Source organism: Prunus persica, chromosome G7, assembly GCF_000346465.2.
Source record: "Prunus persica cultivar Lovell chromosome G7, Prunus_persica_NCBIv2, whole genome shotgun sequence".
Taxonomy (NCBI): Eukaryota; Viridiplantae; Streptophyta; class Magnoliopsida; order Rosales; family Rosaceae; genus Prunus; species Prunus persica.
Window position 1 is genome coordinate 20016552 of NC_034015.1, and position 24498 is coordinate 20041049.

The 24498-nt window shown below is 37.6% G+C and overlaps 4 protein-coding genes across 4 annotated transcripts; all 4 read left to right on the forward strand.

Annotated features, from left to right (window-relative positions):
* Positions 3817–7862, forward strand: LOC18769105 (transcription factor bHLH68). The gene is made up of 9 exons (XM_007204295.2): positions 3817–4604; positions 4813–5179; positions 5656–5730; positions 6012–6077; positions 6386–6451; positions 6704–6766; positions 6933–6977; positions 7145–7189; positions 7330–7862. Exons 1-9 carry the CDS (start codon positions 4327–4329, stop codon positions 7462–7464), a joined length of 1140 nt encoding a protein of 379 aa, XP_007204357.1. The 5' UTR covers positions 3817–4326; the 3' UTR covers positions 7465–7862.
* On the forward strand, positions 10215–12293 carry LOC18771373 (bark storage protein A). Its single transcript, XM_007204460.2, has 5 exons — positions 10215–10474; positions 10661–10728; positions 10811–10966; positions 11328–11579; positions 11671–12293. Exons 1-5 carry the CDS (start codon positions 10243–10245, stop codon positions 12007–12009), a joined length of 1047 nt encoding a protein of 348 aa, XP_007204522.1. The 5' UTR covers positions 10215–10242; the 3' UTR covers positions 12010–12293.
* LOC18771534 (putative E3 ubiquitin-protein ligase LIN) lies at positions 12616–19509 on the forward strand. Its single transcript, XM_020569354.1, has 15 exons — positions 12616–13570; positions 14503–14751; positions 14863–14948; positions 15074–16234; positions 16332–16476; positions 16645–16899; positions 17025–17331; positions 17458–17582; positions 17673–17789; positions 17892–18023; positions 18105–18227; positions 18312–18422; positions 18515–18661; positions 18841–19086; positions 19204–19509. The coding sequence occupies exons 1-15, from the start codon at positions 12770–12772 to the stop codon at positions 19219–19221; spliced, it is 4023 nt and encodes a 1340-aa protein (XP_020424943.1). The 5' UTR covers positions 12616–12769; the 3' UTR covers positions 19222–19509.
* Positions 21285–24230, forward strand: LOC18771684 (stachyose synthase). The gene is made up of 4 exons (XM_007203311.1): positions 21285–22766; positions 22874–23051; positions 23173–23540; positions 23661–24230. Exons 1-4 carry the CDS (start codon positions 21285–21287, stop codon positions 24228–24230), a joined length of 2598 nt encoding a protein of 865 aa, XP_007203373.1.

Below are 24498 nucleotides of genomic sequence, written 5' to 3' on the forward strand. Positions count from 1 at the left end.
CCTGAACAGTTTCTTAATTAGAATTAACAAAGCATTCGGTGCAGGGCAGTAGTACAGCAAGTAGCGTAAGTTTAAGGAAATTTGGATTACTTGTCAGTTTGATGTTGAAACTTGAAATTGACTACATGCTCAAATTTGATGAGTTTCTTTCATTGCGTTTTGAAATTGACTACACGAAAACTTATATATATTACAAAAGTAAAAATTATTTTTTCTTTTTTCCTTTTTAACATGATTATATAAGGATGACAAGTGGCTAAACATAAACTTGATTAATTATGATGGACTTAATTCTGACAAGTGGCATCCTATTCTCTTTCTCCTTTTTTTTTTCTTTCAACTTCTTAATTATTTACATATATATCTATATACTGTTGAGAGACTAACTCTACACCTTTGTAAGAGCATCCGTAACAATAAATTCTCTAAATCACCTATTTAGATAAAATATAGGAAGGAAGTGAAAAAATTCACTTCCAACCATGCTTCTTATTTAGCTCATAAAATAAAGAGATTTTTAGGAACTCTTAAATAGAAGGAGAGAGACCTCTAAAAGCTTCTAAATCCGAGGATAGATAATGAATTAATAGTGACTCCCTATAATTTATAAAGATGAACTATTTATGTTGAATTAAAAAAGAATTATAGTCGTTTTATGATTACCTAACTTAGAGAGTATGGTTGAAATCAAAATTTTATAGAAAGCTTCTAAAATAACTTTCATGTGTTTTTAGCTAAATTTTAACCAAAAAAACAGAGAGTTCCCAAGTTTCATCTTCAACATAATAGTTGCCTACATACAACTCTATAGTCAGCTGCAAAAGTGAAAGTTGGAGAAGGGTAGTGGAGTTCATATAGAACAGCACAAGAGAAAAAAAAAATTCATTTTAAAAACATAAAAGTTTTATAATTTCTATGTGTTTGTCTTCATTGTCATAGATGGGGGATTTGCCTACTTGTAGCAGTACCTTTTGGTTAAAGTTAGCATTTAAATAAGAAAATAATTAAACCAGGATTTTTATTAGGGTTACGGTTTACCCTACAAAGCTTATATTATATAAGATTAGCTGTCTAGGGATCATAAATGGGAATAATGCATAAATCTTAAAGGGGTTTATTAAGGCATGTGATGGAGAATCCAATGATCAAGCATGGCCTATATGAAACAAAAGAACACACCCTTTTATGGGGTTTATATTCGACTTCAAGGAAACGACATGCCAAGTTTCAAAAATGTCGATTTCATTATCAATTGCTAATTAATTAAGTTTTGAAATTAATTAATCCTTAATGATATTGAAAAACATGCAGCTTAACAGCTAGCAACTCGTACCATTCATTCAGCTCCTATATTGTCTACTGCCTGGGCCAAAAGAAAAAAAACAAGAAAAAAATCTTAGAGAGGTCATGATGATGAAGAAGGGTGAGGGAGGTGTTGCCGCAATGGGCAGAAGTTTCTCCTATTACTGTACTGTGATCATTAGAAGTTACAAAATAGTTCAATGGAAACAGGGGAAAAAAGAAACCCCACCGAATGTTACATCAAGAAAAATTTGAAAACCCCATTTTTATAAATATTATGTTATAAATTAGAAATACCTAAATGGTATTCTTATATAACGATTGCGTTTACATCGGTGTGAGTTATATGTCACGTCATTGATGTATGTGAGATTCACAATAAAGTTGACAATACATCAACGCTAATTGATTGATGATTTTTCACACCATACACGCCGTTTTTATTTTTCACTTGAAATATTTGGTATATGACGACCAACTAATGTAAACTTGTTGAAAAATCAATCTCGCAGATAAAACGTGATATTTGGTGCAAGAAATTTTGAGCCACAAGTTCACATATCTTTGCAGCTAAGGCCTCAATGAGGCAAGAACCTTGAACTTTCGGGTTTGGAAGAAGTGGCTATATAGAAAAATCAAAGTGCTAGTATTAGAGAGAGAAGAATATAAGGGAGGTAAGGTGAGGACAAAGGAAAGGTGGTTGTTCTTTGTTTGTTTTATATCGTTGGAGATTGAAGAGAGCCAAAGAATGAAAACTAAAAAGACGAGTGAGAAACTTGGGTGTGCTGGAAAAGACATGGCGCCCCCGACAAAGATTTTGGCAGTACGGACAAGAGACGCCCATTTTCACCCCCCCTCCCCTATGTGCCCAAAATAATAAGGCTATATGTTATGTTCCTTAGGCAAGCTCGAGATTTAAGGGTTGTTTTGTTTGTTTATTGCATTAAAATGCGGTTTAAGGGAATGTATGTCGTGGGAATAAATGATTAATTATACCACAGGAGAATAATTTTATTGTTTTTTTTATTATATAAATTTTGGTTATTGCTTCTAATAATATTGTGATTTAATTATTGCATGGTTCATGGACATTGTAATTTGCAATAGCAAGTAGCAGGCGTCGTCGAGGCCTTAGATATTAGAGGAATGGAAAATCAAACCTCGCATCTGAAGTGCAGGGGATGAAACTAATTAGAAACAAGTATGTCACCTAAAATAAAAAATATAAAACTTATGGTTTCCTTTTCCTATAAAAAAAAAAGAAAAAAAAAGAAAAAAAAAAGAAAAAAAAGAAGCTTATGGTGTCCTTTTAATTAACTTCAAACTTCTCCTTATTGCTTTTTGGGCGTCAATATTGTAGAAAGGTGACCGTTTATCAACATGGGGGTAAAGTCCAATCCAAATATAGAATAATCATAATTCTAGGAAATTGCAATCATTCTCTTGGAGACCTGAGATTAGGGATCTCCAAACCCTAGATATTGACCTCTCGAAAAGTGTACATATTGTGGAATGTCGGTCGTCTCTCTATACTCTCACGGGTTATATATATTTTCCTCATATTTACCACATATCTATATATTTTTTTAAATACCAGTTTAATTAGTTACAGCAATCTTACAAGCAGATAGGGTTACGACGCATACATCATCCACTAGAGTCTTCGTGGGTGACAACAATTCTAGTAATGCCAATGCTCATATTTTCATCATCTCCTGGACTATCAATTTCGTAATCGTCATTCATTCCCTGTTAATATTATTATCTACTTGCAAGTTTTCAATCAAAGATGATTAATTTTTAAGAAAGTCTTTTGTGAGGGCAACAAATAATTCCCGTCTTAGGACGTACGTAGACGATTCATTAAACGTATCTTAATATTTACGTAGAATTTTATGTCTTGAAATTGTACATGGTTTATTGACTCCTTGTACGTAGACGATTTATTAAACGTAACTTAATACTTACGTAGAATTTTATGTCTTGAATTTTAGGCTTTGCCTTATATATGTCGCTTTTCCTAAATCCGTAAATTAACAAAAATAAAAATTTAGGTTACGTATCAGGGATAAGGATTTTCTAAATTTGTATCGATGAATGACCTAAAAATATATCAATATATAATGAAAGCAAAATCAACAAGGAAAATATATTTCTAAACTAGATACATAACAATCAAGAAATCTAAGAGTGACTCGAAATAAAGTGGCCATCTCTAGATGGATATTTCTCTGTATTGATTGATAAATGACTCGACATGCAATGAATTAATACTCAGCATTTCTTATCATTTAGCAGATCAATTAAGTCTATTAATTAGTTCATCCCTCAACAATTAATTATTAAAGTCATCCCCGTTAGTTTTCTCAAATTTTTTGTTACGTTTTATTGTTAGGTTAATTACATCGATAATCATTCACCTACAACAGACAGTAAATATACCACTATGTCCTTGTCTTCATACTTATATAACCTTAGCAGCAGATGCCAGTTGAGTTGATGGGATGGAGAGAAAACTTGTGCACTCACAGTCACCCTAGTGAGATCCAATTTTTCGTTTATTTAATTAATTGGAATTGCTACCACCTTTTCTGTCCCACTTTGAGAAAAAGCAAAAGCAGAGAAAAAGCAAAGAAGGAAAAGAAAAACATAAAAGAAAGGGAAGAAAGAAAAAAAGCAGATCAGAGTAATAAAGAAATGAGCTAGCTAGAGAAAAAAAGAGAGAGGAGAGAGAGAAGGAAACAACAAAGACAAAGGTTCTCAAAACTCCATAATTATTCAAATTCTCTTAAAAACCGGACCTGGGTTTTCCCCCTAGTACTACTTAATCCAGTGCAGGAGGACCTCTCAAAGTTTCTACAAAGACTTGTTTTGGGAGCTTCAGCAAAAGACCAAAAAAGAGAAGCCAAGGGAGCCAGCTGAGATCGATATATATTAGAGAAACCAACAAAAAGAGAACAAAAGGAAGCTCGCTAGCTAGCCTATAACTCAGCTCTCGTTCAGAATCAGAAGATAATAAGAGGCATGAATAGAGGTGTTAATTTGCAGAGCTCACCGGTGCAACAAATGATGGCCGGAAACCCTAACTGGTGGAGTATCAATAGCATGAGGCCACCAACCCAGCCATCTGTTACTTCTCCTTTCTTGCCTCCTCCTCCTCCTCCTCCTTCTTTTTTCATTCCACAGTTCGTACCAAACACTTCCTCTTCTCCATCAACAACTTCTTCAGGACTTCCTTTTCCTTCTTGGCATATTGACGATAACATCCAGGAGCTTCCAGAGTCTTGGAGCCAACTCCTCTTGTAATTAATTATCTCTCTCTCTCTCTCTCTCTCTCTCTCTCTCTCTCTCTCTCTCTCTCTTACATGGCTGCCTGCATGCATGGTCTTTATATCATATGCTTGAAGACAAATGAATATCGTTTTTGTTATTTAGATAACATTTTGTTAATTAGTTCAAGGTTAGCTTATTATTAGTGGATCGGGGTTTGATTTGTTTTTCAACTGTCAGGGGTGGATTGGTAGGCGAAGATGAGAAGGGGGCTCTCATGAGGCAATTTCATCAAGCAAAGAATAAGCTGGAGAATTGGGACGAGCAAATATTAAGTAGCACGCAGGCTCCAAATGCTCCTGCTGCTGATGTGAAGCAAGAAAGCTCGGGATGCGGCAGCTTTGTGTACGGACACCAGCAAGGGGTTAATGATCACCAACATCATCAAGATTTTCAGTCGGCGGCTTTGTCTCAAATTATGCAATCAACTGCTTCTGCCTCATCCTCTCCTAAGTCTTCTTGTGTGACGAGTTTCAACACCAGCATGTTGGATTTTTCTAGCAAGTCAGATGTGAGGCATCCTCCACCACATCGATCCTCTGACCAGGTAATTAAGAGAGAGATCAGAGAGAGTCCATATTCTTGATATGAAAAATAAAATAAAATCACATATTCTTGATTTCCTAGGGTTTCGAAAATTCTTTCTTTTTTATTTCAGATTTAAATAGGTTTTTTAAATGCATGAATTAATGCGGATGAGTTAAGTGTATGAAAGATTTAGGGAGTCATCAAAAGGAATTATGATTTATGAGATGGTTTTCTCTTCTCAAATTTTTTGTTATTTTTGGGATTAATGTAAAGGCCTTCTCAACATTAAATTAATCCCATTTCTAGAATCACATTAACTTGGAGGAATGAATCAGCTTCCTTTTTCGCACTCTAAATTAGCCATAAATTTATTCATAGTTATTTTATTTATAAAATCTAGTTATATAATTTTATATGCTAATTAATCAACACAAGCCAATCACGATTCTTAATTTATTATATTTCCTTTTGGTTTTCTTTTTTCTCTCTCTAAAGTGTAACAGCACTGCAAATGGTGGTGGGGCGCTGAAGAGAGCAAGAGTTCAACCTTCTTCAACGCCAACCTTCAAGGTGACGTCTCTAACTGATCATCAGACGACAGATTACAGAAACCTCTCTCTCTCTCTCTCTCTCTCTCTCTCTCTCTCTCTCACATATCTTTCACACCAAGACACACACACAAACACAAAAACATCTGTAACTGTAGGTGGAAGTATATACTTGTCTTTCTTGAATGTCTATTTCTGATCAATCATAATGATTCTTTTATCTATTTATCCCCTCTTATCTTAACCACAAGAGACCTGCATTTATATCCACCTCTTATTTATATATCTTCTGTGTGCATTCAGGTGAGGAAGGAGAAATTAGGTGACAGAATTACAGCCCTTCATCAGCTAGTTTCCCCATTTGGGAAGGTATGCTAGCTCTACCCCTCTATCTTATGCAGCTAAAAAGCCTTCAAAATAAAGTTAATTAAGCTAATATATAGTTAAAAATGGAATAATATACTACATTAAGTACAATTCTTGGTATGAAAAAAAAAAACCCATTAAGAGAACTCTCCTTAAATAATTTCAGCACGAAAAGCCTGGAACTTTTTTTTTTGGTTCCTATTTTAGTAATTTACTAGTTGGAATGAAGGGTTTCCTTTAACCTTTAAGCATTAAAGAAGACATGGTATGACTTTGGAGGGTTGTGGTGTGGCTTTTTATCTCTTTTGCAGACTGACACAGCCTCTGTCTTGTTAGAAGCTATTGGGTACATCAGATTCCTTCAGAGTCAAATTGAGGTGATCTCTCTCTCTCTCTCTCTCTCTCTCTCTCTCTAACCTTTTGCAGACAACCATGGGTTGGTACTTGCAATTGGGGCTGGCACCCAGAGACACTCACACCGTTAAAGTTCCATTCTCTTCAAATTGTTCCTTTCAATTTATATTCTCTCTCTCTCTCTCTCTCTCTCTCTAGTTTTTTGAACTTGTAAAAATATACGGCTTTCATACGTGTCTTCACTTCATGGCTTCTCTTTTCCCCCTTGGATGCAGGCCCTCAGCTTACCTTACTTGGGCAGTGGATCAGGAAACATGCGGCAGCAGCCACAGTCTGCAGTAAGTTATAAACAAAAACAACATACAAATTAACCTATTCATTTCTCTCTTCCCAAAGCAATACCTCCATCTCTTCCTCTCTCTTCTCCCACGTGCAAGATTATTAATTATTAGTCATTACTTGATTCATTATCTTAACCTAATCAGAATTTGTTTTGTTAATTAGGTTCATGGGGAGAGGAATTGTATGTTTCCTGAAGACCCTGGTCAGGTATTTATATACACATATGCTTTACATCCTCAAAGGGGCACTTTGCTTTTTTCAGTATTGTGTAAAGCAGCAATATGCCATGCTCAGCTTTAAAGCTTAATCAAGTCAAACTAGCTAGTCAAATGCTAATTAAATTGCTAATGCTTTTGCATTATTGTTCTGATTAGCTGCTCAATGACCATTGCATGAAGAGGAAAGGAGCTCCCGAGCAGGTACTCCGACAATATGCATGCTTGATACAACAACATTCTCCTTTAATTTCTTCACGATCTTTCGATTATATAAAACGGGACGTAATTTTAATGAATTAAGCTGATTAATTAATCTGTTTTGCTGGTTAAAAACTTGTCAGGATGCTGATGAAGAGGCAAAGAAGGACCTGAGGAGTAGGGGGTTGTGTTTGGTTCCAGTTTCATGTACCCTCCAAGTTGGGAGCGACAACGGAGCAGACTATTGGGCTCCAGCTCTTGGCGGAGGTTTCCAGTAAATTAATGAACGCCATAGCTAGCTAGATAGCACACTCTAGCTATATCTATATCAATCGAAATCGAGCTTCATGGAAATTAATGATATAACATCATGAGCAGTCACTCTGCTAAAATCAAAAGGCTGATTGCTCATGATGCTATACAATAGTAATTTAAATCTCTGTATGTACGTATACATACGTACGTACGTATGTATCCCACGTATGCATGCATGTGTGCTTCTATTTGGGATTAGGAAGTCCTTAAACTCCCTAATTTTTATTAAGTTTAATTTATCTATAAATCTTCTATTTTGGATGCTACAACAATGCTAGCTAGCTGTTCTTGTATATTCTTTGGTATTAATTAATTAGTATGAGTACCATTAGTCATTTTAAATGTAGCTTTGATTGAATCTTATTCAGCACACGTGTATCAATTTGATGTAAGATATTATTCGAAGAGGAAAAGCCAGAAAAAGACCTAGCTAGCTATCGAGATGCTGGCTAAGAGCATCCCAAAGAATCGCGCTAGCTAAGGTACACAAATTAACCCATTTGTCCCAACATCTTGTGACCCCATGTCAATTCTATCGAACTATAATTCTACAGCATCTTCATGATTTGAGACGTGTCATCCATCAAATGGTGGGATGCAACATCACTTAGTTGGCATGAATGATATGACTTGGCTTGCATGTGTACGTTGGTTCGCATTTTCTTAAGTGATGAATGAATTTGAAAACCATGGGGGATTAAAAGTGGTAATAATCTTAATCTGATATGACTTGGCTTGCATGCATTTGTTTTTTCTCACATGTTCTTAAATTTAACGAATTTCAAAAATTTTCCTCAATGATGAATGAATTTGAAAACCATGGGGGACTATAAGTGGTAATAATCCTAATATGAATAAACGCTTCAAACTGTAGGGTTAGAAGGCTTATCCTTTTAGATTCATGGGTCGAACTCTTATAGTGAGTACTCACAGTTAATGTGACATATTTTGGTTTCTTTGCACAAACATGAATTTTCTCTATATACACACAACTTTCAGAATCTCATTATAATACATGAATTTTATTGACTGTAATTGTATAAATAATAGGGGTGGGCACAATACGGGATGACACGGGATGAAGGTCCTCCCGATGTCAATTCCGGATAGGGAAATCGGGATGGGATGACACGGGATGAGAGTTTTTGAGAACACGTTCAAACTATATCGGGCCCAAATTGGACCGGTATGATTCGGTATCAATGTTGATACCATAAAAAATCCTGCAAAAATTCAGAAATCTTGCAATTTTTATAAATCAAGCCTGATACAATTTGCAAACAATCAAGCTTCAAGAGTTTGTTTATACACTTTGGGGCTTTCCTTTTCCACCGGTTTTATATTTTATACACTTTGGAGAGAGAGAGAGAGAGAGAGAGAGAGAGAGAGAGAGAGAGAGAGAGAGAGAGAGAGAGAGAGAGAGAGAGAAGAAAAGATAAGAACAAAGGGAAGGAAAGCAGAAGAGAAGGAAGACGGAGGAAACAAAGTTGGAGTCGAAATGTTCATGGGAGAGGAGGAATTTGAAATTGGGGTTCATTATTTACCTGGTACTATTCGGTACAGTATGACATCAAATGGGATCACAAATCTAGAGCCGATGTCGTGCCAAACAGTAACAGGATAACACGGTATCATCTCGTTTACACTTAAACACCAAATGAGACGGCAAGAGATTGGCACGATTTCGAAATGGTTTCGATATTCCAGTTTTGATGCCCACCCCTAATAAATAATGAGTGCATTTTCCAAACCACGCAATTCATGGAAAAAAAAATCACATTTTTTTTAAAACATAGTTCTGAAAATGTTAAGTGTATCAATCCAAATATAATAATAATAATTTTGAAATCACAAGCCAAACATTCTTATTTAGAATGGGATTGGATCGGTTGACAAAGCCCACTTGGGCATTTACAGTAGCTTTGGGCTGGCTATGAACATAGATGAGCTCATCTATATGCATACCGGCCCAATCGGTTCAATATTTTCCACCAGTTGACTTCATCGTAGTCTAGTTGCAATATAACGTTACGTAACGTAACCTCCTCAGTCTGTCCATGTGGTTTTTGGGAATGAAGAAGACGAGATGAGAGAGGAAGAGAGAGTTGTTCAAGCAAAACATTTGAATAGTCTTCAACAGAAAAAACAAACCATAATCATTGTTTTTCCAATTAGATCAATTCATTTCTTGGTAGTACTTAGTTTAATCTAATTCCAACTTGCCTTAACAAATTGTACTAAGATGAAAACTAAGATAACAGCTAGACCTTTCAAACCGAATTCGAAAAGTCAGATCTTAAAACTATGTCACAAGTATAAAAAAATTGGTACCATTCAGCTTAATAAGTTGTTTAATAGACTAATTGACACGATCTATGGACTAATCAACTCAATCTATGGATGGTTCCATGATACATGCCACATAATGACCTCCTATAGTTTGGTGTGAGGTGTGAGTTGTTTGATTAATCAGTCCAATCTGATTCCAATTATTTATTTTTTTTGTTTTGACTTCACGCATTCATCAATGTACTATAAGATTCCTTGTGTTGACCTTCCTACATAGACAAATACTAATAAGAATATTCATCCTTGATACTTTTCTAAGTTAGTTGTTTTCACATTACTTGATTCAAACCTCACATGCTTTGTTTCATAGATTATAAATATTTCCACCACTGGGCACTGCAGCCTTGCAAAGGGTCATCGAGTTTTGGGGATTATTTAGAGTTTAGAGGGAGATGGGGAGCCATTTGAGGATGGAGTTAATGGTTTTTCTTGTATTGGTTTTTTTGGGGATTAGCAGCATAGCCTATGGTGCAGTTTCCCACACTACCATGAGAAAGATTGATATGTTAAATAAAAAGGGTCCATATTTGGGAATTGTGGTGCCAAATTTCTTTGAGCTGAACCCTCTTCTTCAATCCACAAGCTTTGTGGCTGATCAGAAGCTTCCCTACTTAGATTTTTCTGGTACATAAACATATCCTTTAAGTCTAAATTCCTTGGTTTGGTTTTCTTGGTAAAAAAGTTTCTCTGATGAAGGCATGAGTTCTTTTGTTGTTGTTTTTTTGTATTTTTCACATTGTACTCTCTCAATACACTGATTGCACTGAAAGAAAATGACTTGCAACAGCTTCTATATACTGAATTTTACAGGAAGAAGGTTTCGAATTGGACGGTTGGAAGACGAAAGTGTTATAATTGTTATGACAGGATTGAGCATGGTATGTTCATGCAGAACCTGTTTTACTTTGGTTTCTTTGGTTAATGATGCATCACATAACTGGTTTAGAAACCTATGACTAGCTTAATGCAGGTATCTCAACTCAATTACTGCTAAGCCTGTTCAAGGTGAAAGGTGTTGTGCACTATGGAATTGCAGGAAATGCAGATCCTCAACTCCAAATTGGAGATGTTACTATCCCTCAATTTTGGGCTCATACAGGCCTTTGGAATTGGCAGGTATAAAAATTTCTACTTCCTTTTTCTTCCATGTCCCTTCTGGTTTTCATAAACAAGGACAATGTAATCTAGATCAGAAAATATTGAATCTTTATTTTCTCTGGGAATTAAGCTAGTATGAAAGAATCAAAGAACCCCCCTTTTCTTTTAAATTCGAATTTTTAAATCCTTCCAATGATTGGATAAATTGATAGGTTGTTCTAAATCCACACCCTTTGGCTGGCTCATACATTACCACTTACAATACATAACTAACCTTTTAAGTTTCAGTGAAGAAGATGAAATATAATAACATTTGCCACACCAAATCTTATATATTCTCTAGTTTTTATATTTTCCATTGCCACTTGAATGCATGCAGAGGTTTGGAGATGGGCCCGGTAATGAGTTGTCCTTAGAATCATTTGGAGATTACACAAGAAAAGTTGGTCACATAAAATTTTCTGATTTCAACAACGAAACCAGAAATGGCAAGTCTGTTCCCAATCTTCTGAACAATGTATGGTATCAACCAGAAGAGGTCTTCCCAGTTCATGGCACTCCTGAAGTTAGGCAACATGCCTTCTGGGTTCCAGTCAACCCTAAGTTTTTTGCAGTTGCCAAGGACCTAGAGGTAATTGGCACCAACAAACCCACAAATTTTCTTTATATATATATTTCTTTTGTTGGTGTTTTAATAATTTGGAATTAATTTTGAAACACAGGATTTGAAGTTGGGGGGTTGTGTGAATACAACTTGTCTGCCAAGAGCACCCATTGTGGTGAGGGTCAAAAGGGGCATAAGTGCAAGTGTGTTTGTTGACAACAGAGCATACAGAGAATTCTTGAACTCCAAATTCAATGCCACTTCCATTGACATGGAAAGTGCTGCAGTGGCTTTGGTCTGTCACCAACAGAAGAAGCCCTTTATTGTAATTAGAGCTCTCTCTGATTTGGCTGGTGGAGGCTCCTCTCTCTCCAATGAAGCCAACACCTTTGCATCTTTGGCTGCTCAAAATGCAGTTGATGTTGTGCTTAGATTCATTTCCTTGCTGTCTTCATAGCTACACACACACACACACACACACCATATATTTCTATTGATTTGTTAAAATTTGAATAATTTATATTTAAAACTGAATTTGTTTTGTTTAGTTTGTTGTTTGTGCCTAGAGATTTTATCCATTTCCTTTCCCTTATGAGCTAATTATGCAAAATACATTTTCTTGAATGTGTCTGTCTCATCTTAGAGTTACTTCCTACCAAGGTACCTTCCTACCAAGTTTCAAATTTTTCAAAAATTCAGAATTCTTCAATCCAATAACCTGCAGTCTGCAGCAGATGGTAGCCAAATTTCGGCCGCACAACGAATCCCACGTGTCGAAAATTGTTTATTTTTCAATAGGAAAACCAGTGACAAATGGAAGAAGAAGAAGATTAATTAGGCCATCTTTGTTACCCTTTCACAAGAAATCGAAATGCTTGGCTTTGAGGATATAATAAACAGTCAAGCCGGCCAGGGCGGCATATTATATTTATATTTATACAGGCATCCTACTGTATTGTGACTGTGCCCAAAGTTTACTCAAATGGGTTACATTTGCCGCAGCATTTCGCAACCGTTGAAAATACTGCGTCAAATGACCAATATGTCCCTCCCACTTTAGCTTGTATCTGCTTAAAAAGGGCCGTCCAAGGGCAATTCCCGCCACTAATATTAAAAAACTGGTATTTCCGTTTAAAACAAGTAAAGCCCAAACCAGGGCTTCCGAAAACATTTTCATAACCATACACTACCATGAGTGGTAATAACTGACCACCACCATGACCACCACCACCTCCTCCTCCCAAATTCTCCGCCACACCGCCGCATTTGTATCCGAAACACTCTCCCAACCCGAGCTCCGCCGCCACCTATTCTCCACTCTCCGCCGCAAATTCCCCTCCTCTACCTCCCAAGCCGCCCTCAACCCTCTAAACCTCGCCGCGGAGACCCTAGAGAACACCATCTCCTCCACCAGCCCCGCCATTCGAGCCTCCTCTCTCAGCCTCTCTGAAAAGCTCCTCCTCAAGAACCCCTTGAACCCCTTCTCTTCTCTCCTCCTCTCCCTCATCTACGGCCTCTACCGCCGCCCCATCGAAGCGGCTCTCAGCCTCCTCGACATCTTCCACACTGACCCTTCATTCGCTCGAACCGAACTCGCCCCTGTACTTTTCGAAGAGCTCTTTCTAGTCCACCTCCTCCCGGTTCTTCATTGGTACAATGAGCAAAGAACACAAATTTTACCCACGTTGTCAACAAACGTTAGTTATGAAAACGACGACTGTTCCATATCCGACATGTCTATCGTTTTTCCATGCTCGAAATCTTTGTCGAAGATGAGCGGGGGACAGACTTCAGAGCTGAAGGAGCTGGAGAGCAATTATGAGAAAGTTCTTGATGAGAATTGCAGGGTTTTTAGTAATTACTTCAAACAAGTTTTGGAAAATAAAGATGCAAGTCGACTGATTGATCCACCCACAGTGATGTTGAAGAGGATTGAGAGGGTTGATCAAGTCAAGTACGGAGATGATGAACAGGGGATCAAAACAGAGGAACCCAGATTTGAAAACGGACGGTATAATGTAATAAATTTATTTTCTTTCAACTTTTAATTATTTTGGTTCATTATTATTGGTATTTTATGTTGACTGATCTTCAAACTTGGTATTTCTTCTTCTGGATCTTTGGCCTCTGCTCACTAAAACCTTTTTTTTTTTTTTTTTTTTTTAAGCGTTTAAACTAGTGAGTTTTTCCTAGGTAGATTATTTTGACTTTGTCAAACCAATGAAAAATGAGAGGGCAGCTACATGTGGTATTTTGTGGTATACTTTTTTTTTTCTTTTTTTGTTTACATGAACGTTGTTGCATCTGCCAGCTGGTGGCAAGAGGTATACAAAAAGAAGGTTTGTCTTATTGCAAAAACCTCATTATATAAACCCTAATTATTGTTATTAGGGCTCTAATTTATTTTATTGTGAGATTCGAGTCACCAAACTCCCATGGGTTCCAGACTGTTTATCATGCATTAATCAAAGCTAAATGCAATTTGTCCTGCTCAATTATACCTAGGTAGGTCACTTTATCATATAAATAAAGAGGACTGTTCTAAATATATTAACTCACACCTACTATTTTCAGCATATTATATGCTATCTTAAGATATATATCTTGATCGCAAAAGATCTATATCTAATGGTTTGGAGCAATTGTTACATCATGAAAGATTCTAGTGTGTGAGTCTAGTATATTATCGTCCATCTCAATAGGATATGTTGTGAAAACCCTTCAGTTAATTGGATTCTTTGGAACGTTTCAAAAGAATGTTAGGTATTATTTCAATTTTGTTACATAATTATATAAAGGGTTCATAATAAAAAAAGCAATGGGATTAGGAAGTTTGGGACATACTTAACAGTGTCTGCGGATTTTGATACATGACTTTGGGAGTGAACGTGTAACATGTGTTCAGTTTGACCGTTCTCTACGTGCTGAAGATTTTCTTGGACCTTGGCAGCCAATATGGGCTGAAGCAGAAGCATCAGTTGAATTGTTCAGCAGCAGCAGGGGAAGAAAACCCAAGTCTCCACCACCAGCTTATCCTCAAAGAGTTTATCTTAATAATATCCTGACGGTCCAGGAAGAATCTTCCTGGAGGTTGGAAGCGTCGGCCAATGTAAATTCAGATTCTGAATCAGAATCTTCGCTGGAGGACAACTCAGTTGGTTCTTCTTCTTCTTCATTGGATTCTGAAGCTGAAATTGAGGTAATAGTTCGATGCTAACAAGAAAAAGAACCTCCAGCTTTGGTCTGATAATACCTATGCTGCTGCGTTTTTTGTTTTGATTTCAGTGTTTTGCCTTGTTGAGTTTTATAGGAAAACAACAGAGAAATGGAGCTGTTTGAGGCTACAAAGAGCCAAATTCAAAAGCTAAAGCAGCCCATTTCTGCAGAGTCAAGTTGGTATGTACCCATCAATCAAACCTTATTTTGAGTACTTGGTATTGACAAACGCCACACATTAGCATATCACATTGTCTATTTTCGTTTTGTAATATTTTGGATTTGGATTTCTTCTTGTTTATTAGTTCTCCAGATCGGTTCATGGCAGACTCTGATAGCACCTCTGCTGGTGGTGGAAAAAATACACCTCCCAAGGACTTTGTGTGTCCCATAACTAGCACCCTTTTTGATGATCCTGTGACACTTGAGACCGGCCAGACATATGAGCGAAAAGCGATCCAAGAATGGATTGAAAGAGGGAACTCAACATGCCCAATTACCCGCCAGAATCTGCAGAGCACCCAACTGCCTAAAACCAACTATGTGCTCAAACGTCTTATTGCAAGCTGGCAAGAACAGAACCCTGCTTGTGCAGTCTTAAACCTATCGCAGAATACAAGCCCGGTGGTTGACCCAGTTGTTAAGTCCATAATGCCTTTAACTTCTCCTGACAGTGTTATAAGCCAAGCCAGCCTTGATGGTGCAGTTGGAGAGTTAAGACATTCAATTACCAACCTTTGTATGTCAGAAATTCTCAAGGAGTCTGAACTGGCTGTTCTTCGAATCGAGCGATTCTGGCAGGAAGCAAATGTGGAATGGGATATTCAGAGTTTGCTCACAAAACCTCCCGTTATTAATGGTTTCGTGGAGGTTCTTTTCAATTCTGTTGATTCCAGTGTGTTGTCAGCTGCAGTTTTTCTACTGTCTGAGCTCGGGTCAAGAGACAATGCTGTGATCCAGACACTGACACGGGTTGACTCTGATGTCGAATGTATCGTGACTCTTTTCAATAAGGGGTTGAAGGAGGCTGTGGTCTTGATATATCTGTTAAGGCATTCCATCCCTAATCTAATTGAGCTGGACATGGTGGACTCTCTCTTAATGGTTATTAGGAAGGAAGATAATGATTTGCTTAACATGTGTCTAAAGCCAAGAACAGCTGCAGTGGTTTTACTCGGGCTGATTCTTGGTGGCAGTGGAGAGGGCATTGCCTCCTCAATTGTTAATACTGTGGTTTCTGAAAAAGCACTTGAAAGAATCATTAGCAGTTTGGAATCTGAATCGGTAGAAGAGAGGATTGCAGCAGTTGGGATCTTATTGAGATGTATGCAACAGGATGGAAAGTGCAGGAACACAATAGCTGATAAAGCTGAGTTGGCTCCTGTTTTGGATAGCTTTATGGGTGCAAATGATAGAGAACGGTTTGAGATTGTTCACTTTTTCTCCGAGTTAGTTAAGTTAAACAGGTATATTTACATTTCAAGTTTGTTTGTGTTTATCCAAATCTTCAATGACTCTTGGACTCGAGCCGGCATGACAAACATAAATCTTTGTGTTAGACAGAAGGACATTCAATGAACAAATCCTGCATATTATAAAGGATGAAGGTCCTCTCAGCACAATGCACACCCTCCTTATTTATCTTCAGACAGCACTTCAAGACCAGTGTCCTATTGTGGCTGGCCTACTACTTCAACTTGATCTTCTGGTTTGGAACTCTGTCTTTCTTCTATTCTAGAACTTCATGAAATCTTTCCTTGAATTGATTGTTGGATTGTTAATTGCAGGAAGTCATGTTGCATTTAAGTAGCTACCTGCATTGACTATTTGGTTGTACTAGTGATTGTCAGTTAACAATTACTGGGTTGGTTTGCAGGCAGAGCCGAGAAAAATGAGCATATACCGTGAAGAGGCAATAGACGTTCTCATCTCATGTCTCAGAAATGTGGAGTTCCCTGCTGCTCAAATTGCTGCTGCTGAGACAATTATGTCGCTGCAAGGGAGGTTCACCACTTCTGGAAAGCCTCTTACCAGGGCTTTCCTTCTCAAACGTGCTGGCCTTGACAAAAGTTACAAAAGTAGTATGCGAATGGATCAACTTAGCAACTTTTCTGGAGAAGATGAAACTCTTGTGAGACTTATATAAAAATTTGCACTGCATTGCTTTAGCTTTTTTTATTTCCTTAGTTTTGGCAACTCGATCATCTTCATGAATCCATTTCCTGAACAATGTCCTTCTCTGGTTGACATCAAAAGGAGGAAGAGAAGGCGGCTAATAATTGGGAAAGAAAAATGGCATTGGTTTTAGCAAGCCATGAGTTTGGTCTACTTTTTGAGGCGTTGGCAGAAGGCTTGAAGAGCAGATATGCAGAATTATGTTCAGCATGTTTTGTGTCAGCCACATGGCTCGCACACATGCTTGATGTTCTTCCAGACACAGGAATACGTGAAGCAGCCCGGGTCTGCTTGCTCAAACGTTTCATATCGATATTCAAGTCTGCCAAGGACACTGAAGACAAAGCCCTCTCTATGCTGGCGTTGAACAGCTTCATCCATGATCCTGGTAAGAACAGGTCATCCTTGGATTTGAATGGGGAAATTGAAAGCTTCTGTTAATTGTATGAAAGTTTACTTATAAAAATTTCTAAATTTGGGACGAGTTAAATATTCTTGATGTTGTGAATTACAGAAGGGATTAGTGAGGTAACTTCTTCAATAAAGGATATCGTAAAAGGCCTGAGAGAGCTTAAGAGATCCACTCCCTTGGCATTTCAAATGCTAAAACTATTTTCTGAGGGGCAAGACTCTAGCGCAGTAAGTTGATTACAACCTTTGTATGCTATATACCTTGTTCCAGAAAGAAGAAGGGTCATGACAAAATTATATGTTCATGTTTGACAACAGGAACTGTGGGATCATAAAGAATTAGTTCAGGTAGATTGCAGTGAGAATGGAGAGGTTCTTTCATTAGTTTGCTTCAAGGATAAAATATTTTCGGGGCATTCAGATGGAACTATAAAGGTAACTCAACCAACAAGTGTAAATTTCTTGTTCTTGCAGATTCTTACATATATGGTTCCATGTAAATTTTTCTTGATTGCTTTCGCTTTCCAAATTCTGAAGGTGTGGACAGGTAAAGGCAGCGTACTTCATCTAATCCAAGAAATTCGAGAACACACAAAGGCAGTTACTAGCTTGGCAATTTTGCAATCCGGGGAGACTCTATACAGTGGTTCACTTGATAGAACTACAAGGGTATGGTCTAAATCTTGATACTTCTTGTGTCTTTATCAGTTGCAGAACTTTCAGACTAAAGTTTCTTCTCTTGAACTGCAGGTATGGTCTATTAGCAATGAAGCAATTTATTGTGTACACGTACATGATATGAAGGATCAAGTTCATAGTATAGCCGTCACCAATACCCTTGCTTGCTTCATTCCACAAAGTAATGGTATCAAGGTACTCAACGAAACTAATGGTTTGCTTAGAAGCAAGAAAAACCATGAACTTGCAACTAATGGTTTGCATGCTATTCGCTACCAGGTTCATTCATGGAATGGAGGATCCAAATTGTTAAATTCAAGTAAACATGTAAAGTGCTTCGCTCTAGTACATGGGAAATTGTATTGCGGATGCCATGACAGTGGTATTCAGGTAAATTTTTTTTATAGTGTTATAGTAGTTTAAACCCAGCTAATAGTTTGTTTCGCTCAATGTGCTGATAATCATACTTGTGAAACTCTCAGGAGATTGATTTGGCCACAGGAACACTCAGTACCATTCAAAATGGCACTCGGAAATTACTTTCGAAAGCAAATCCTATCCATGCCATTCAAGTTCACAGTGGACTTATATATGCAGCCAGTTCTTCTGCGGATGGAGCAGCCGTGAAGGTACCTTTCGTAACAGTATCTAATACCGTGCAAAATTATTTGTCTCTTGTATACATGATAGGACTGTCTTAAAGAAACTCTCAAGAAAATGAGTTTATGAAGCATAAAAATCATATAAATATATATAAAAATCAAAATTATTTGTCACTGAACTGTTTAATTCTTATGTATATGTCAAGATTTGGAATGCTGCAAACTTCAGTATGGTTGGATTTCTGCCAACTACATTAGAAGTGCGGACAATGGCCATAAGCTCAGAACTAATTTATTTGGGAGGTAAAGGAGGAAGTGTGGAAATATGGGACAGGGAGAAGCAGAACAGAATAGACACCCTACAAACTGGTACCAATTGTAAGGTTCTTTGCTTGGCTCTTGATGCCAATGAGGAAGTTTTGGTCACTGGAACTTCTGATGGCCGAATCCGGGTAAATAACTTTTTCTTCTTAATATTAATCTGCAAGAATTACTGGGATAATTTCCATGGTTTTGCCCTTTTTTTTTTAAAGAAAAAACTAACAGTAAAAATATATGCCGGTTTGCAGGCATGGGGGCTGAGCTAAGAAAAGGACTTGGTAACTTTGGTGGACGGAAATATATTTGGCTGGAAGAGCAGCTGAAGATAGATTATTTTTTATTTTATTAAAAAAAAAAAAAAAATTCTTTGCAATATTTCTTCTTTGTCAGGGAGCATTTCATGGAAAATATATATTGCTTTAGCCAAAATAAAGACATATCAGATGTAGAACACTGAGAATTGTAATGCGTTTTGTTGTAGAGTTGTACAGAGACTGAGTTTGCACAGAGAATAAAAGAAATTCCCAAGTCAATCTGATGATGAGGTTACCCAACTCAAATATATGTTGCACAAACTATTCTAAAGACGTGCATAGCAATTTACCCATGTTCTACTTTCTAGGAAGCAAACCACCAGTTGGTTTGTTTTTCATGTGATTAATGAAACAGAGAAAGTAAACACAAATACGTGCACAGCAATTTGCCATATCACCATTTCTTTCGGTGCAAACCAAATTACAAAGAGTGTTGCTAAACGAACCTTAAAATTAACTGAGTACACCATACTATCAAACTATTTATTGAATTACTAATTTACTCTAATATAAAATGATCAAAAAAGATATATTGAATTGTAAAACAAATACAAGTTTAATAAGTACACCATACTCACCATATTCAACCCTAATCAAACTTAGAGAAATTTTCGTATTGCTTGGTTCCAGTAAAAGGTTTTGTCAGTCTGTTTTAGTACAAGGATCTTGTTTCAAGTACCACCCAATGAGCTATATAGACTTTCTTATTGAATTCCGTCGTTCAAGATGACTGATGATGAATGAGATGGTGTTCCGAAAGGATCCTTTGAGTTTGACCCCGCTTCTTTGCCCACCAATCTTGATGAAAATCATTGATTTGAAAAAGGATAACAGAGCCATGAATATTGAAACGGTTTGTCTCGTGAGTTAAAGTGAAGGCAAACCTGTAATGGGTTATGGGAGAGTATGCACAGCTGAGAAATAGGAGAATTATGAAAGAGAAACTTCAATGCACAGATCTCCAAGAAAGGCAAATAGCAGCATAAAGAAAAATAAACAAATAAAATATTATTTTATTGTCTTATTGGAAATTAAAATTATGCACACTTTGATTTCCTTATAATTCAGTTTGTTTCTTGTGTGCATGTGCACTAAAACACCTTTGAAAAGAGAAGTAAGATGATGAAGCTTTGAATTGAAAGAGTCAGCAAATCTACTCGCATTGTAGCTCATGAAATTAAAGATTTTGATGCAAATCCAAAATTTGAAAAGAGGGAATGAATTTATGTAAAAAGAGAAACCTGATTTAGGATTGGAATTAGGGTGTTGTGTGATAGATTGTATTAGGGTGTATCAGGGGTATTTTTGGTAGTTAAATAGGATGTACTTAGTTAATTTTACATTTTAATTAAAATATTAGGGTGTACTTAGATCATAAGGTATACTCAGTTAATTTTAGGATTTCGTTTAGCAGCACTCATTACAAATCACTCTTCCAAAGCTCATTCATTACTTGCCTTTTTTGCTTTGTCAATCTCAAATCCAATCCTCTTTTTGTCATAATTACTTGCTTTCTTTGTTCATCCATGTTCGAATGTTTATAACGAAGTGTCATAATTACTTTCTTTCTAAGCCCATCTTCTCCTTGATCACCTCTCTTTTTATATCTTCCATATTAGTCAAGTGCATTAAAGATTCTGCTTACCAATTCTGACTCTGAGCTTATTATGTCTTTATCTTCATATGTTTCTTTGATTCTGTCTCATCTTGTCTCAGTATAGGAAGATAGTGTAATCGAAGATTATGCCTTCCAGATTTACAGCAGAGACATTGTAGGAGACCAAGATCATATATTTCCAGAACGTAATCAAACTACAGAATATTTTCATTTTCAACGTTCAGATTTCGTTTTTCCTTGATACCGAAGATATGACTTCAAAACTATCGACCCTCTGCATTCTATATAATGCTTTCTGGTTTTTCTTATCCTCCACCTTCAAACCAAGGCCTTCTGTTTGCTATCTTTGAGTTTCAGAACTTTTTGTAATCCTCTGTTTTGTCTCTGTTCTCTGCTCATGGCACCTCCAAATGATTCTTTAAATTCAATCCTCATCGTGTCCCAACCCGAGAGTTTGGAACAATACTTTGATCTTTCTAATGGAAATCTTAGTGTTAGAGGAGTTCCATTGCTCTCTGAAGTTCCAAGCAATGTCACTTTGAATCCCTTTTACTCAATCTGCCAGCCGTCTGATGATGTTCCACTTCCTCTGCTCCACCGTGTCGGTGCCTTGTCCCACAAGGGAGGGTTCCTTGGATTCAACAAGGAGGAGCCTTCGGATAGGTTGATAAACTCCTTGGGCAGATTTAGCGGCAGGGATTTTCTTAGCATCTTTAGGTTCAAGACATGGTGGTCTACCATGTGGGTGGGAAACTCTGGGTCAAATGTGCAACTGGAGACCCAATGGGTTCTTTTTGATGTCCCTGAAATAAAGTCCTATGTCATAATCATCCCCATTGTTGATGGCTCTTTTAGGTCTGCTCTTCAACCTGGCACTGATGGCCATGTCATGATCTGTGCTGAGAGTGGTTCTACCCAAGTGAAAGCATCGAATTTCGATGCCATTGCTTATATCCATGCTTCTGACAATCCCTACAACTTGATGAAAGAGGCCTTTAGTGCTATTAGGGTCCATCTCGATACTTTTAGGCTGTTGGAAGAGAAAACAGTCCCAAATCTTGTTGACAAATTTGGTTGGTGCACTTGGGATTCCTTCTACTTAACTGTAGAACCTGTTGGTATCTGGCATGGTATCAATGAATTTGCTGAAGGCGGTGTATCTCCTCGCTTTCTCATCGTTGATGATGGCTGGCAAAGCATCAATTTTGATGATGATCAGGATCCAAGTGAGGACGCGAAAAATTTAGTTCTCTGTGGGAGTCAAATGACTGCTAGGCTTCACAGGCTTGATGAGTGCAAGAAGTTCAAGAACTACAAAGGTGGATGCATGTTGGGTCCCAACGCTCCTTCATTTGATCCGAAAAGGCCAAAGATGTTGATAGGCAAAGCAGTTGAACTAGAGCATGCTGAGAAGGCCCGTGACAAGGCCATTCAATCTGGAGTCACTGACTTATCCGAGTTTGAAAGGAAAATTCAGAAGTTGAATCAGGAGTTGAATGAGTTACTTGGTGGAGAAGAAAGCAGTGTTTCTAATAATGGCTGTGAAAGAAGTCCTTGCGGGGCTGAAAGCTATGGGCTTAAGGCTTTCACAAGTGACTTGAGAACCAAGTTTAAGGGTTTGGATGATATATATGTGTGGCATGCTCTTTGTGGTGCCTGGTCTGGTGTTAAGCCAGGTGCAACCCACCTCAATGCAAAGGTCACTCCCTGCATTGTCTCTCCTGGACTTGACGGGACGATGAATGATCTCGCTGTGGATAAAGTCGTTGAGGGTGGGATGGGACTTGTTCATCCGGACCATGCTAATCTTTTATATGACTCTATGCACTCGTACCTTTCCGGAGTTGGTATCACAGGAGTCAAAGTGGATGTTATTCATGTAAGTCTTCTACACATCACCATTTTGATTTCTGCTCTGTGTTGTCTTGTATTGATAATCAAATTAATTGTGAACGCTTTATTTGTTCATATGAATTTTTCACGCAGACTCTTGAATATGTGTCCGAGGAATATGGAGGCCGTGTGGAGCTTGCAAAGGCTTATTACAAGGGGCTGAGTGATTCTCTTGTGAAGAACTTCAATGGGAGTGGGCTTATTTCTAGCATGCAACAATGCAATGACTTCTTCTTCCTTGGGACAAGGCAAATCTCTATGGGAAGAGCTGGTAAGAAAGTCTAAATAAATTGGTCTTAGTCTTGTGTACAACCTATATTTTCATTTTAAAAGTACCACATGAAATTCTTAATGAGATCATTCATGGATTATACTGTTTTTGCAACTTGCAGGAGATGATTTTTGGTTCCAGGATCCAAGTGGAGATCCTATGGGAGTTTACTGGTTACAAGGTGTGCATATGATCCACTGTTCCTACAACAGCATGTGGATGGGTCAGATGATAGTCCCTGATTGGGATATGTTCCAATCAGACCATCTGTGTGCCAAATATCATGCTGGATCCAGGGCTATCTGTGGAGGTCCAGTGTATTTAAGTGACTACGTCGGTAGCCATGATTTCGATCTCATAAAGAAGCTTGTTCACCCAGATGGTACCATTCCCAAGTGCCAGAACTTTGCCCTTCCAACAAGGGACTGCCTCTTCAAAAACCCTTTATTTGACAACAAGACTGCTCTCAAAATTTGGAACTTGAACAAGGTATATTGTGCCACTCAAATGTTACTTAAGTTTGGTATATCTTTGTTGGCTTGCTTGTTTATGTCCTTTCCCACATTCGATCGTTAAATGTTTTGATTTTTTTTTATACTTGTTTCATAGTATGGTGGAGTGATTGGAGGGTTCAACTGCCAAGGGGCTGGTTGGGACCCCAAGGAGCACAGGATCAAAGGCTATCCAGATTGCTACAAGCCAATCTTTTGTTCAGTGCATGTTTCTGATATTGAATGGGATCAAAACATAGAAGCAGCCTATTTGGGCAAGGCTGAAGAGTACCTGGTCTATCTCAACCAGGCTGATGAGCTGCGCCTTGTGACTCCAAAATCTGCTGCAATTCAAAGCACTCTCCAGCCGTCTTCGTTCGAGCTTTTCACCTTTGTGCCAGTCCAAAAGCTCAGCGATAGCATCAAATTCGCGCCAATTGGACTTACAAACATGTTCAACAGTGGAGGAACCGTCCAAGAGTTGGAGTACGAAAGTGAGGGTGAGTTTAGTGCCAAGATGAAGGTTAAAGGAGGAGGCAATTTCTTGGCCTACTCAAGTGGATGTCCAAAGAAATGTTATTTGAACGGTGCTGAGGTGGCTATCGAGTGGTCCGAGGGCAAACTGAACTTGAGTCTTCCTTGGGTTGAAGAAGCTGCTGGCATTTCTGAGTTGGGTTTTGTGTTTTGATGTTAGATGCTACTGAATTACTTCCTTTTCATTTTCTCATTTTGTGGGACTGAACTTGGCACTTTTGCAGTTAGGAAAATATGGCAGAATGTATCTCCATATTCATCCTCTTTATTAAATGTATAGTCTCTAAAGATTGATTAATATAAATTCACCCCCCCTTTAACTTAAATATAATTAATACCACAAATAGAAAATATTCGAAATACGGTGAATCATAAAACATACAATGAAATGAATCATCATTGTTTAACCTTCCATCTGTTAT

What these genes read in the sequence shown, in the direction of transcription:
- LOC18769105 (XM_007204295.2), top strand. Translation starts at nt 4,327, where the DNA reads ATGAATAGAGGTGTTAATTTGCAGAGCTCACCGGTGCAACAAATGATG. An exon ending in TCTTGGAGCCAACTCCTCTT is followed by an intron (nt 4,605 to 4,812) that starts GTAATTAATTAT and finishes TTCAACTGTCAG; the next exon opens with GGGTGGATTGGTAGGCGAAG. An exon ending in TCCTTCAGAGTCAAATTGAG is followed by an intron (nt 6,452 to 6,703) that starts GTGATCTCTCTC and finishes CCTTGGATGCAG; the next exon opens with GCCCTCAGCTTACCTTACTT.
- LOC18771534 (XM_020569354.1), top strand. Translation starts at nt 12,770, where the DNA reads ATGACCACCACCACCTCCTCCTCCCAAATTCTCCGCCACACCGCCGCA. An exon ending in CAGCTTCATCCATGATCCTG is followed by an intron (nt 17,332 to 17,457) that starts GTAAGAACAGGT and finishes TGTGAATTACAG; the next exon opens with AAGGGATTAGTGAGGTAACT. An exon ending in GCCATGACAGTGGTATTCAG is followed by an intron (nt 18,423 to 18,514) that starts GTAAATTTTTTT and finishes TGAAACTCTCAG; the next exon opens with GAGATTGATTTGGCCACAGG.
- LOC18771373 (XM_007204460.2), top strand. Translation starts at nt 10,243, where the DNA reads ATGGGGAGCCATTTGAGGATGGAGTTAATGGTTTTTCTTGTATTGGTT. An exon ending in TCCCTACTTAGATTTTTCTG is followed by an intron (nt 10,475 to 10,660) that starts GTACATAAACAT and finishes TGAATTTTACAG; the next exon opens with GAAGAAGGTTTCGAATTGGA. An exon ending in TTATGACAGGATTGAGCATG is followed by an intron (nt 10,729 to 10,810) that starts GTATGTTCATGC and finishes ACCTATGACTAG; the next exon opens with CTTAATGCAGGTATCTCAAC.
- LOC18771684 (XM_007203311.1), top strand. Translation starts at nt 21,285, where the DNA reads ATGGCACCTCCAAATGATTCTTTAAATTCAATCCTCATCGTGTCCCAA. An exon ending in TCAAAGTGGATGTTATTCAT is followed by an intron (nt 22,767 to 22,873) that starts GTAAGTCTTCTA and finishes TTTTTCACGCAG; the next exon opens with ACTCTTGAATATGTGTCCGA. An exon ending in AATCTCTATGGGAAGAGCTG is followed by an intron (nt 23,052 to 23,172) that starts GTAAGAAAGTCT and finishes TGCAACTTGCAG; the next exon opens with GAGATGATTTTTGGTTCCAG.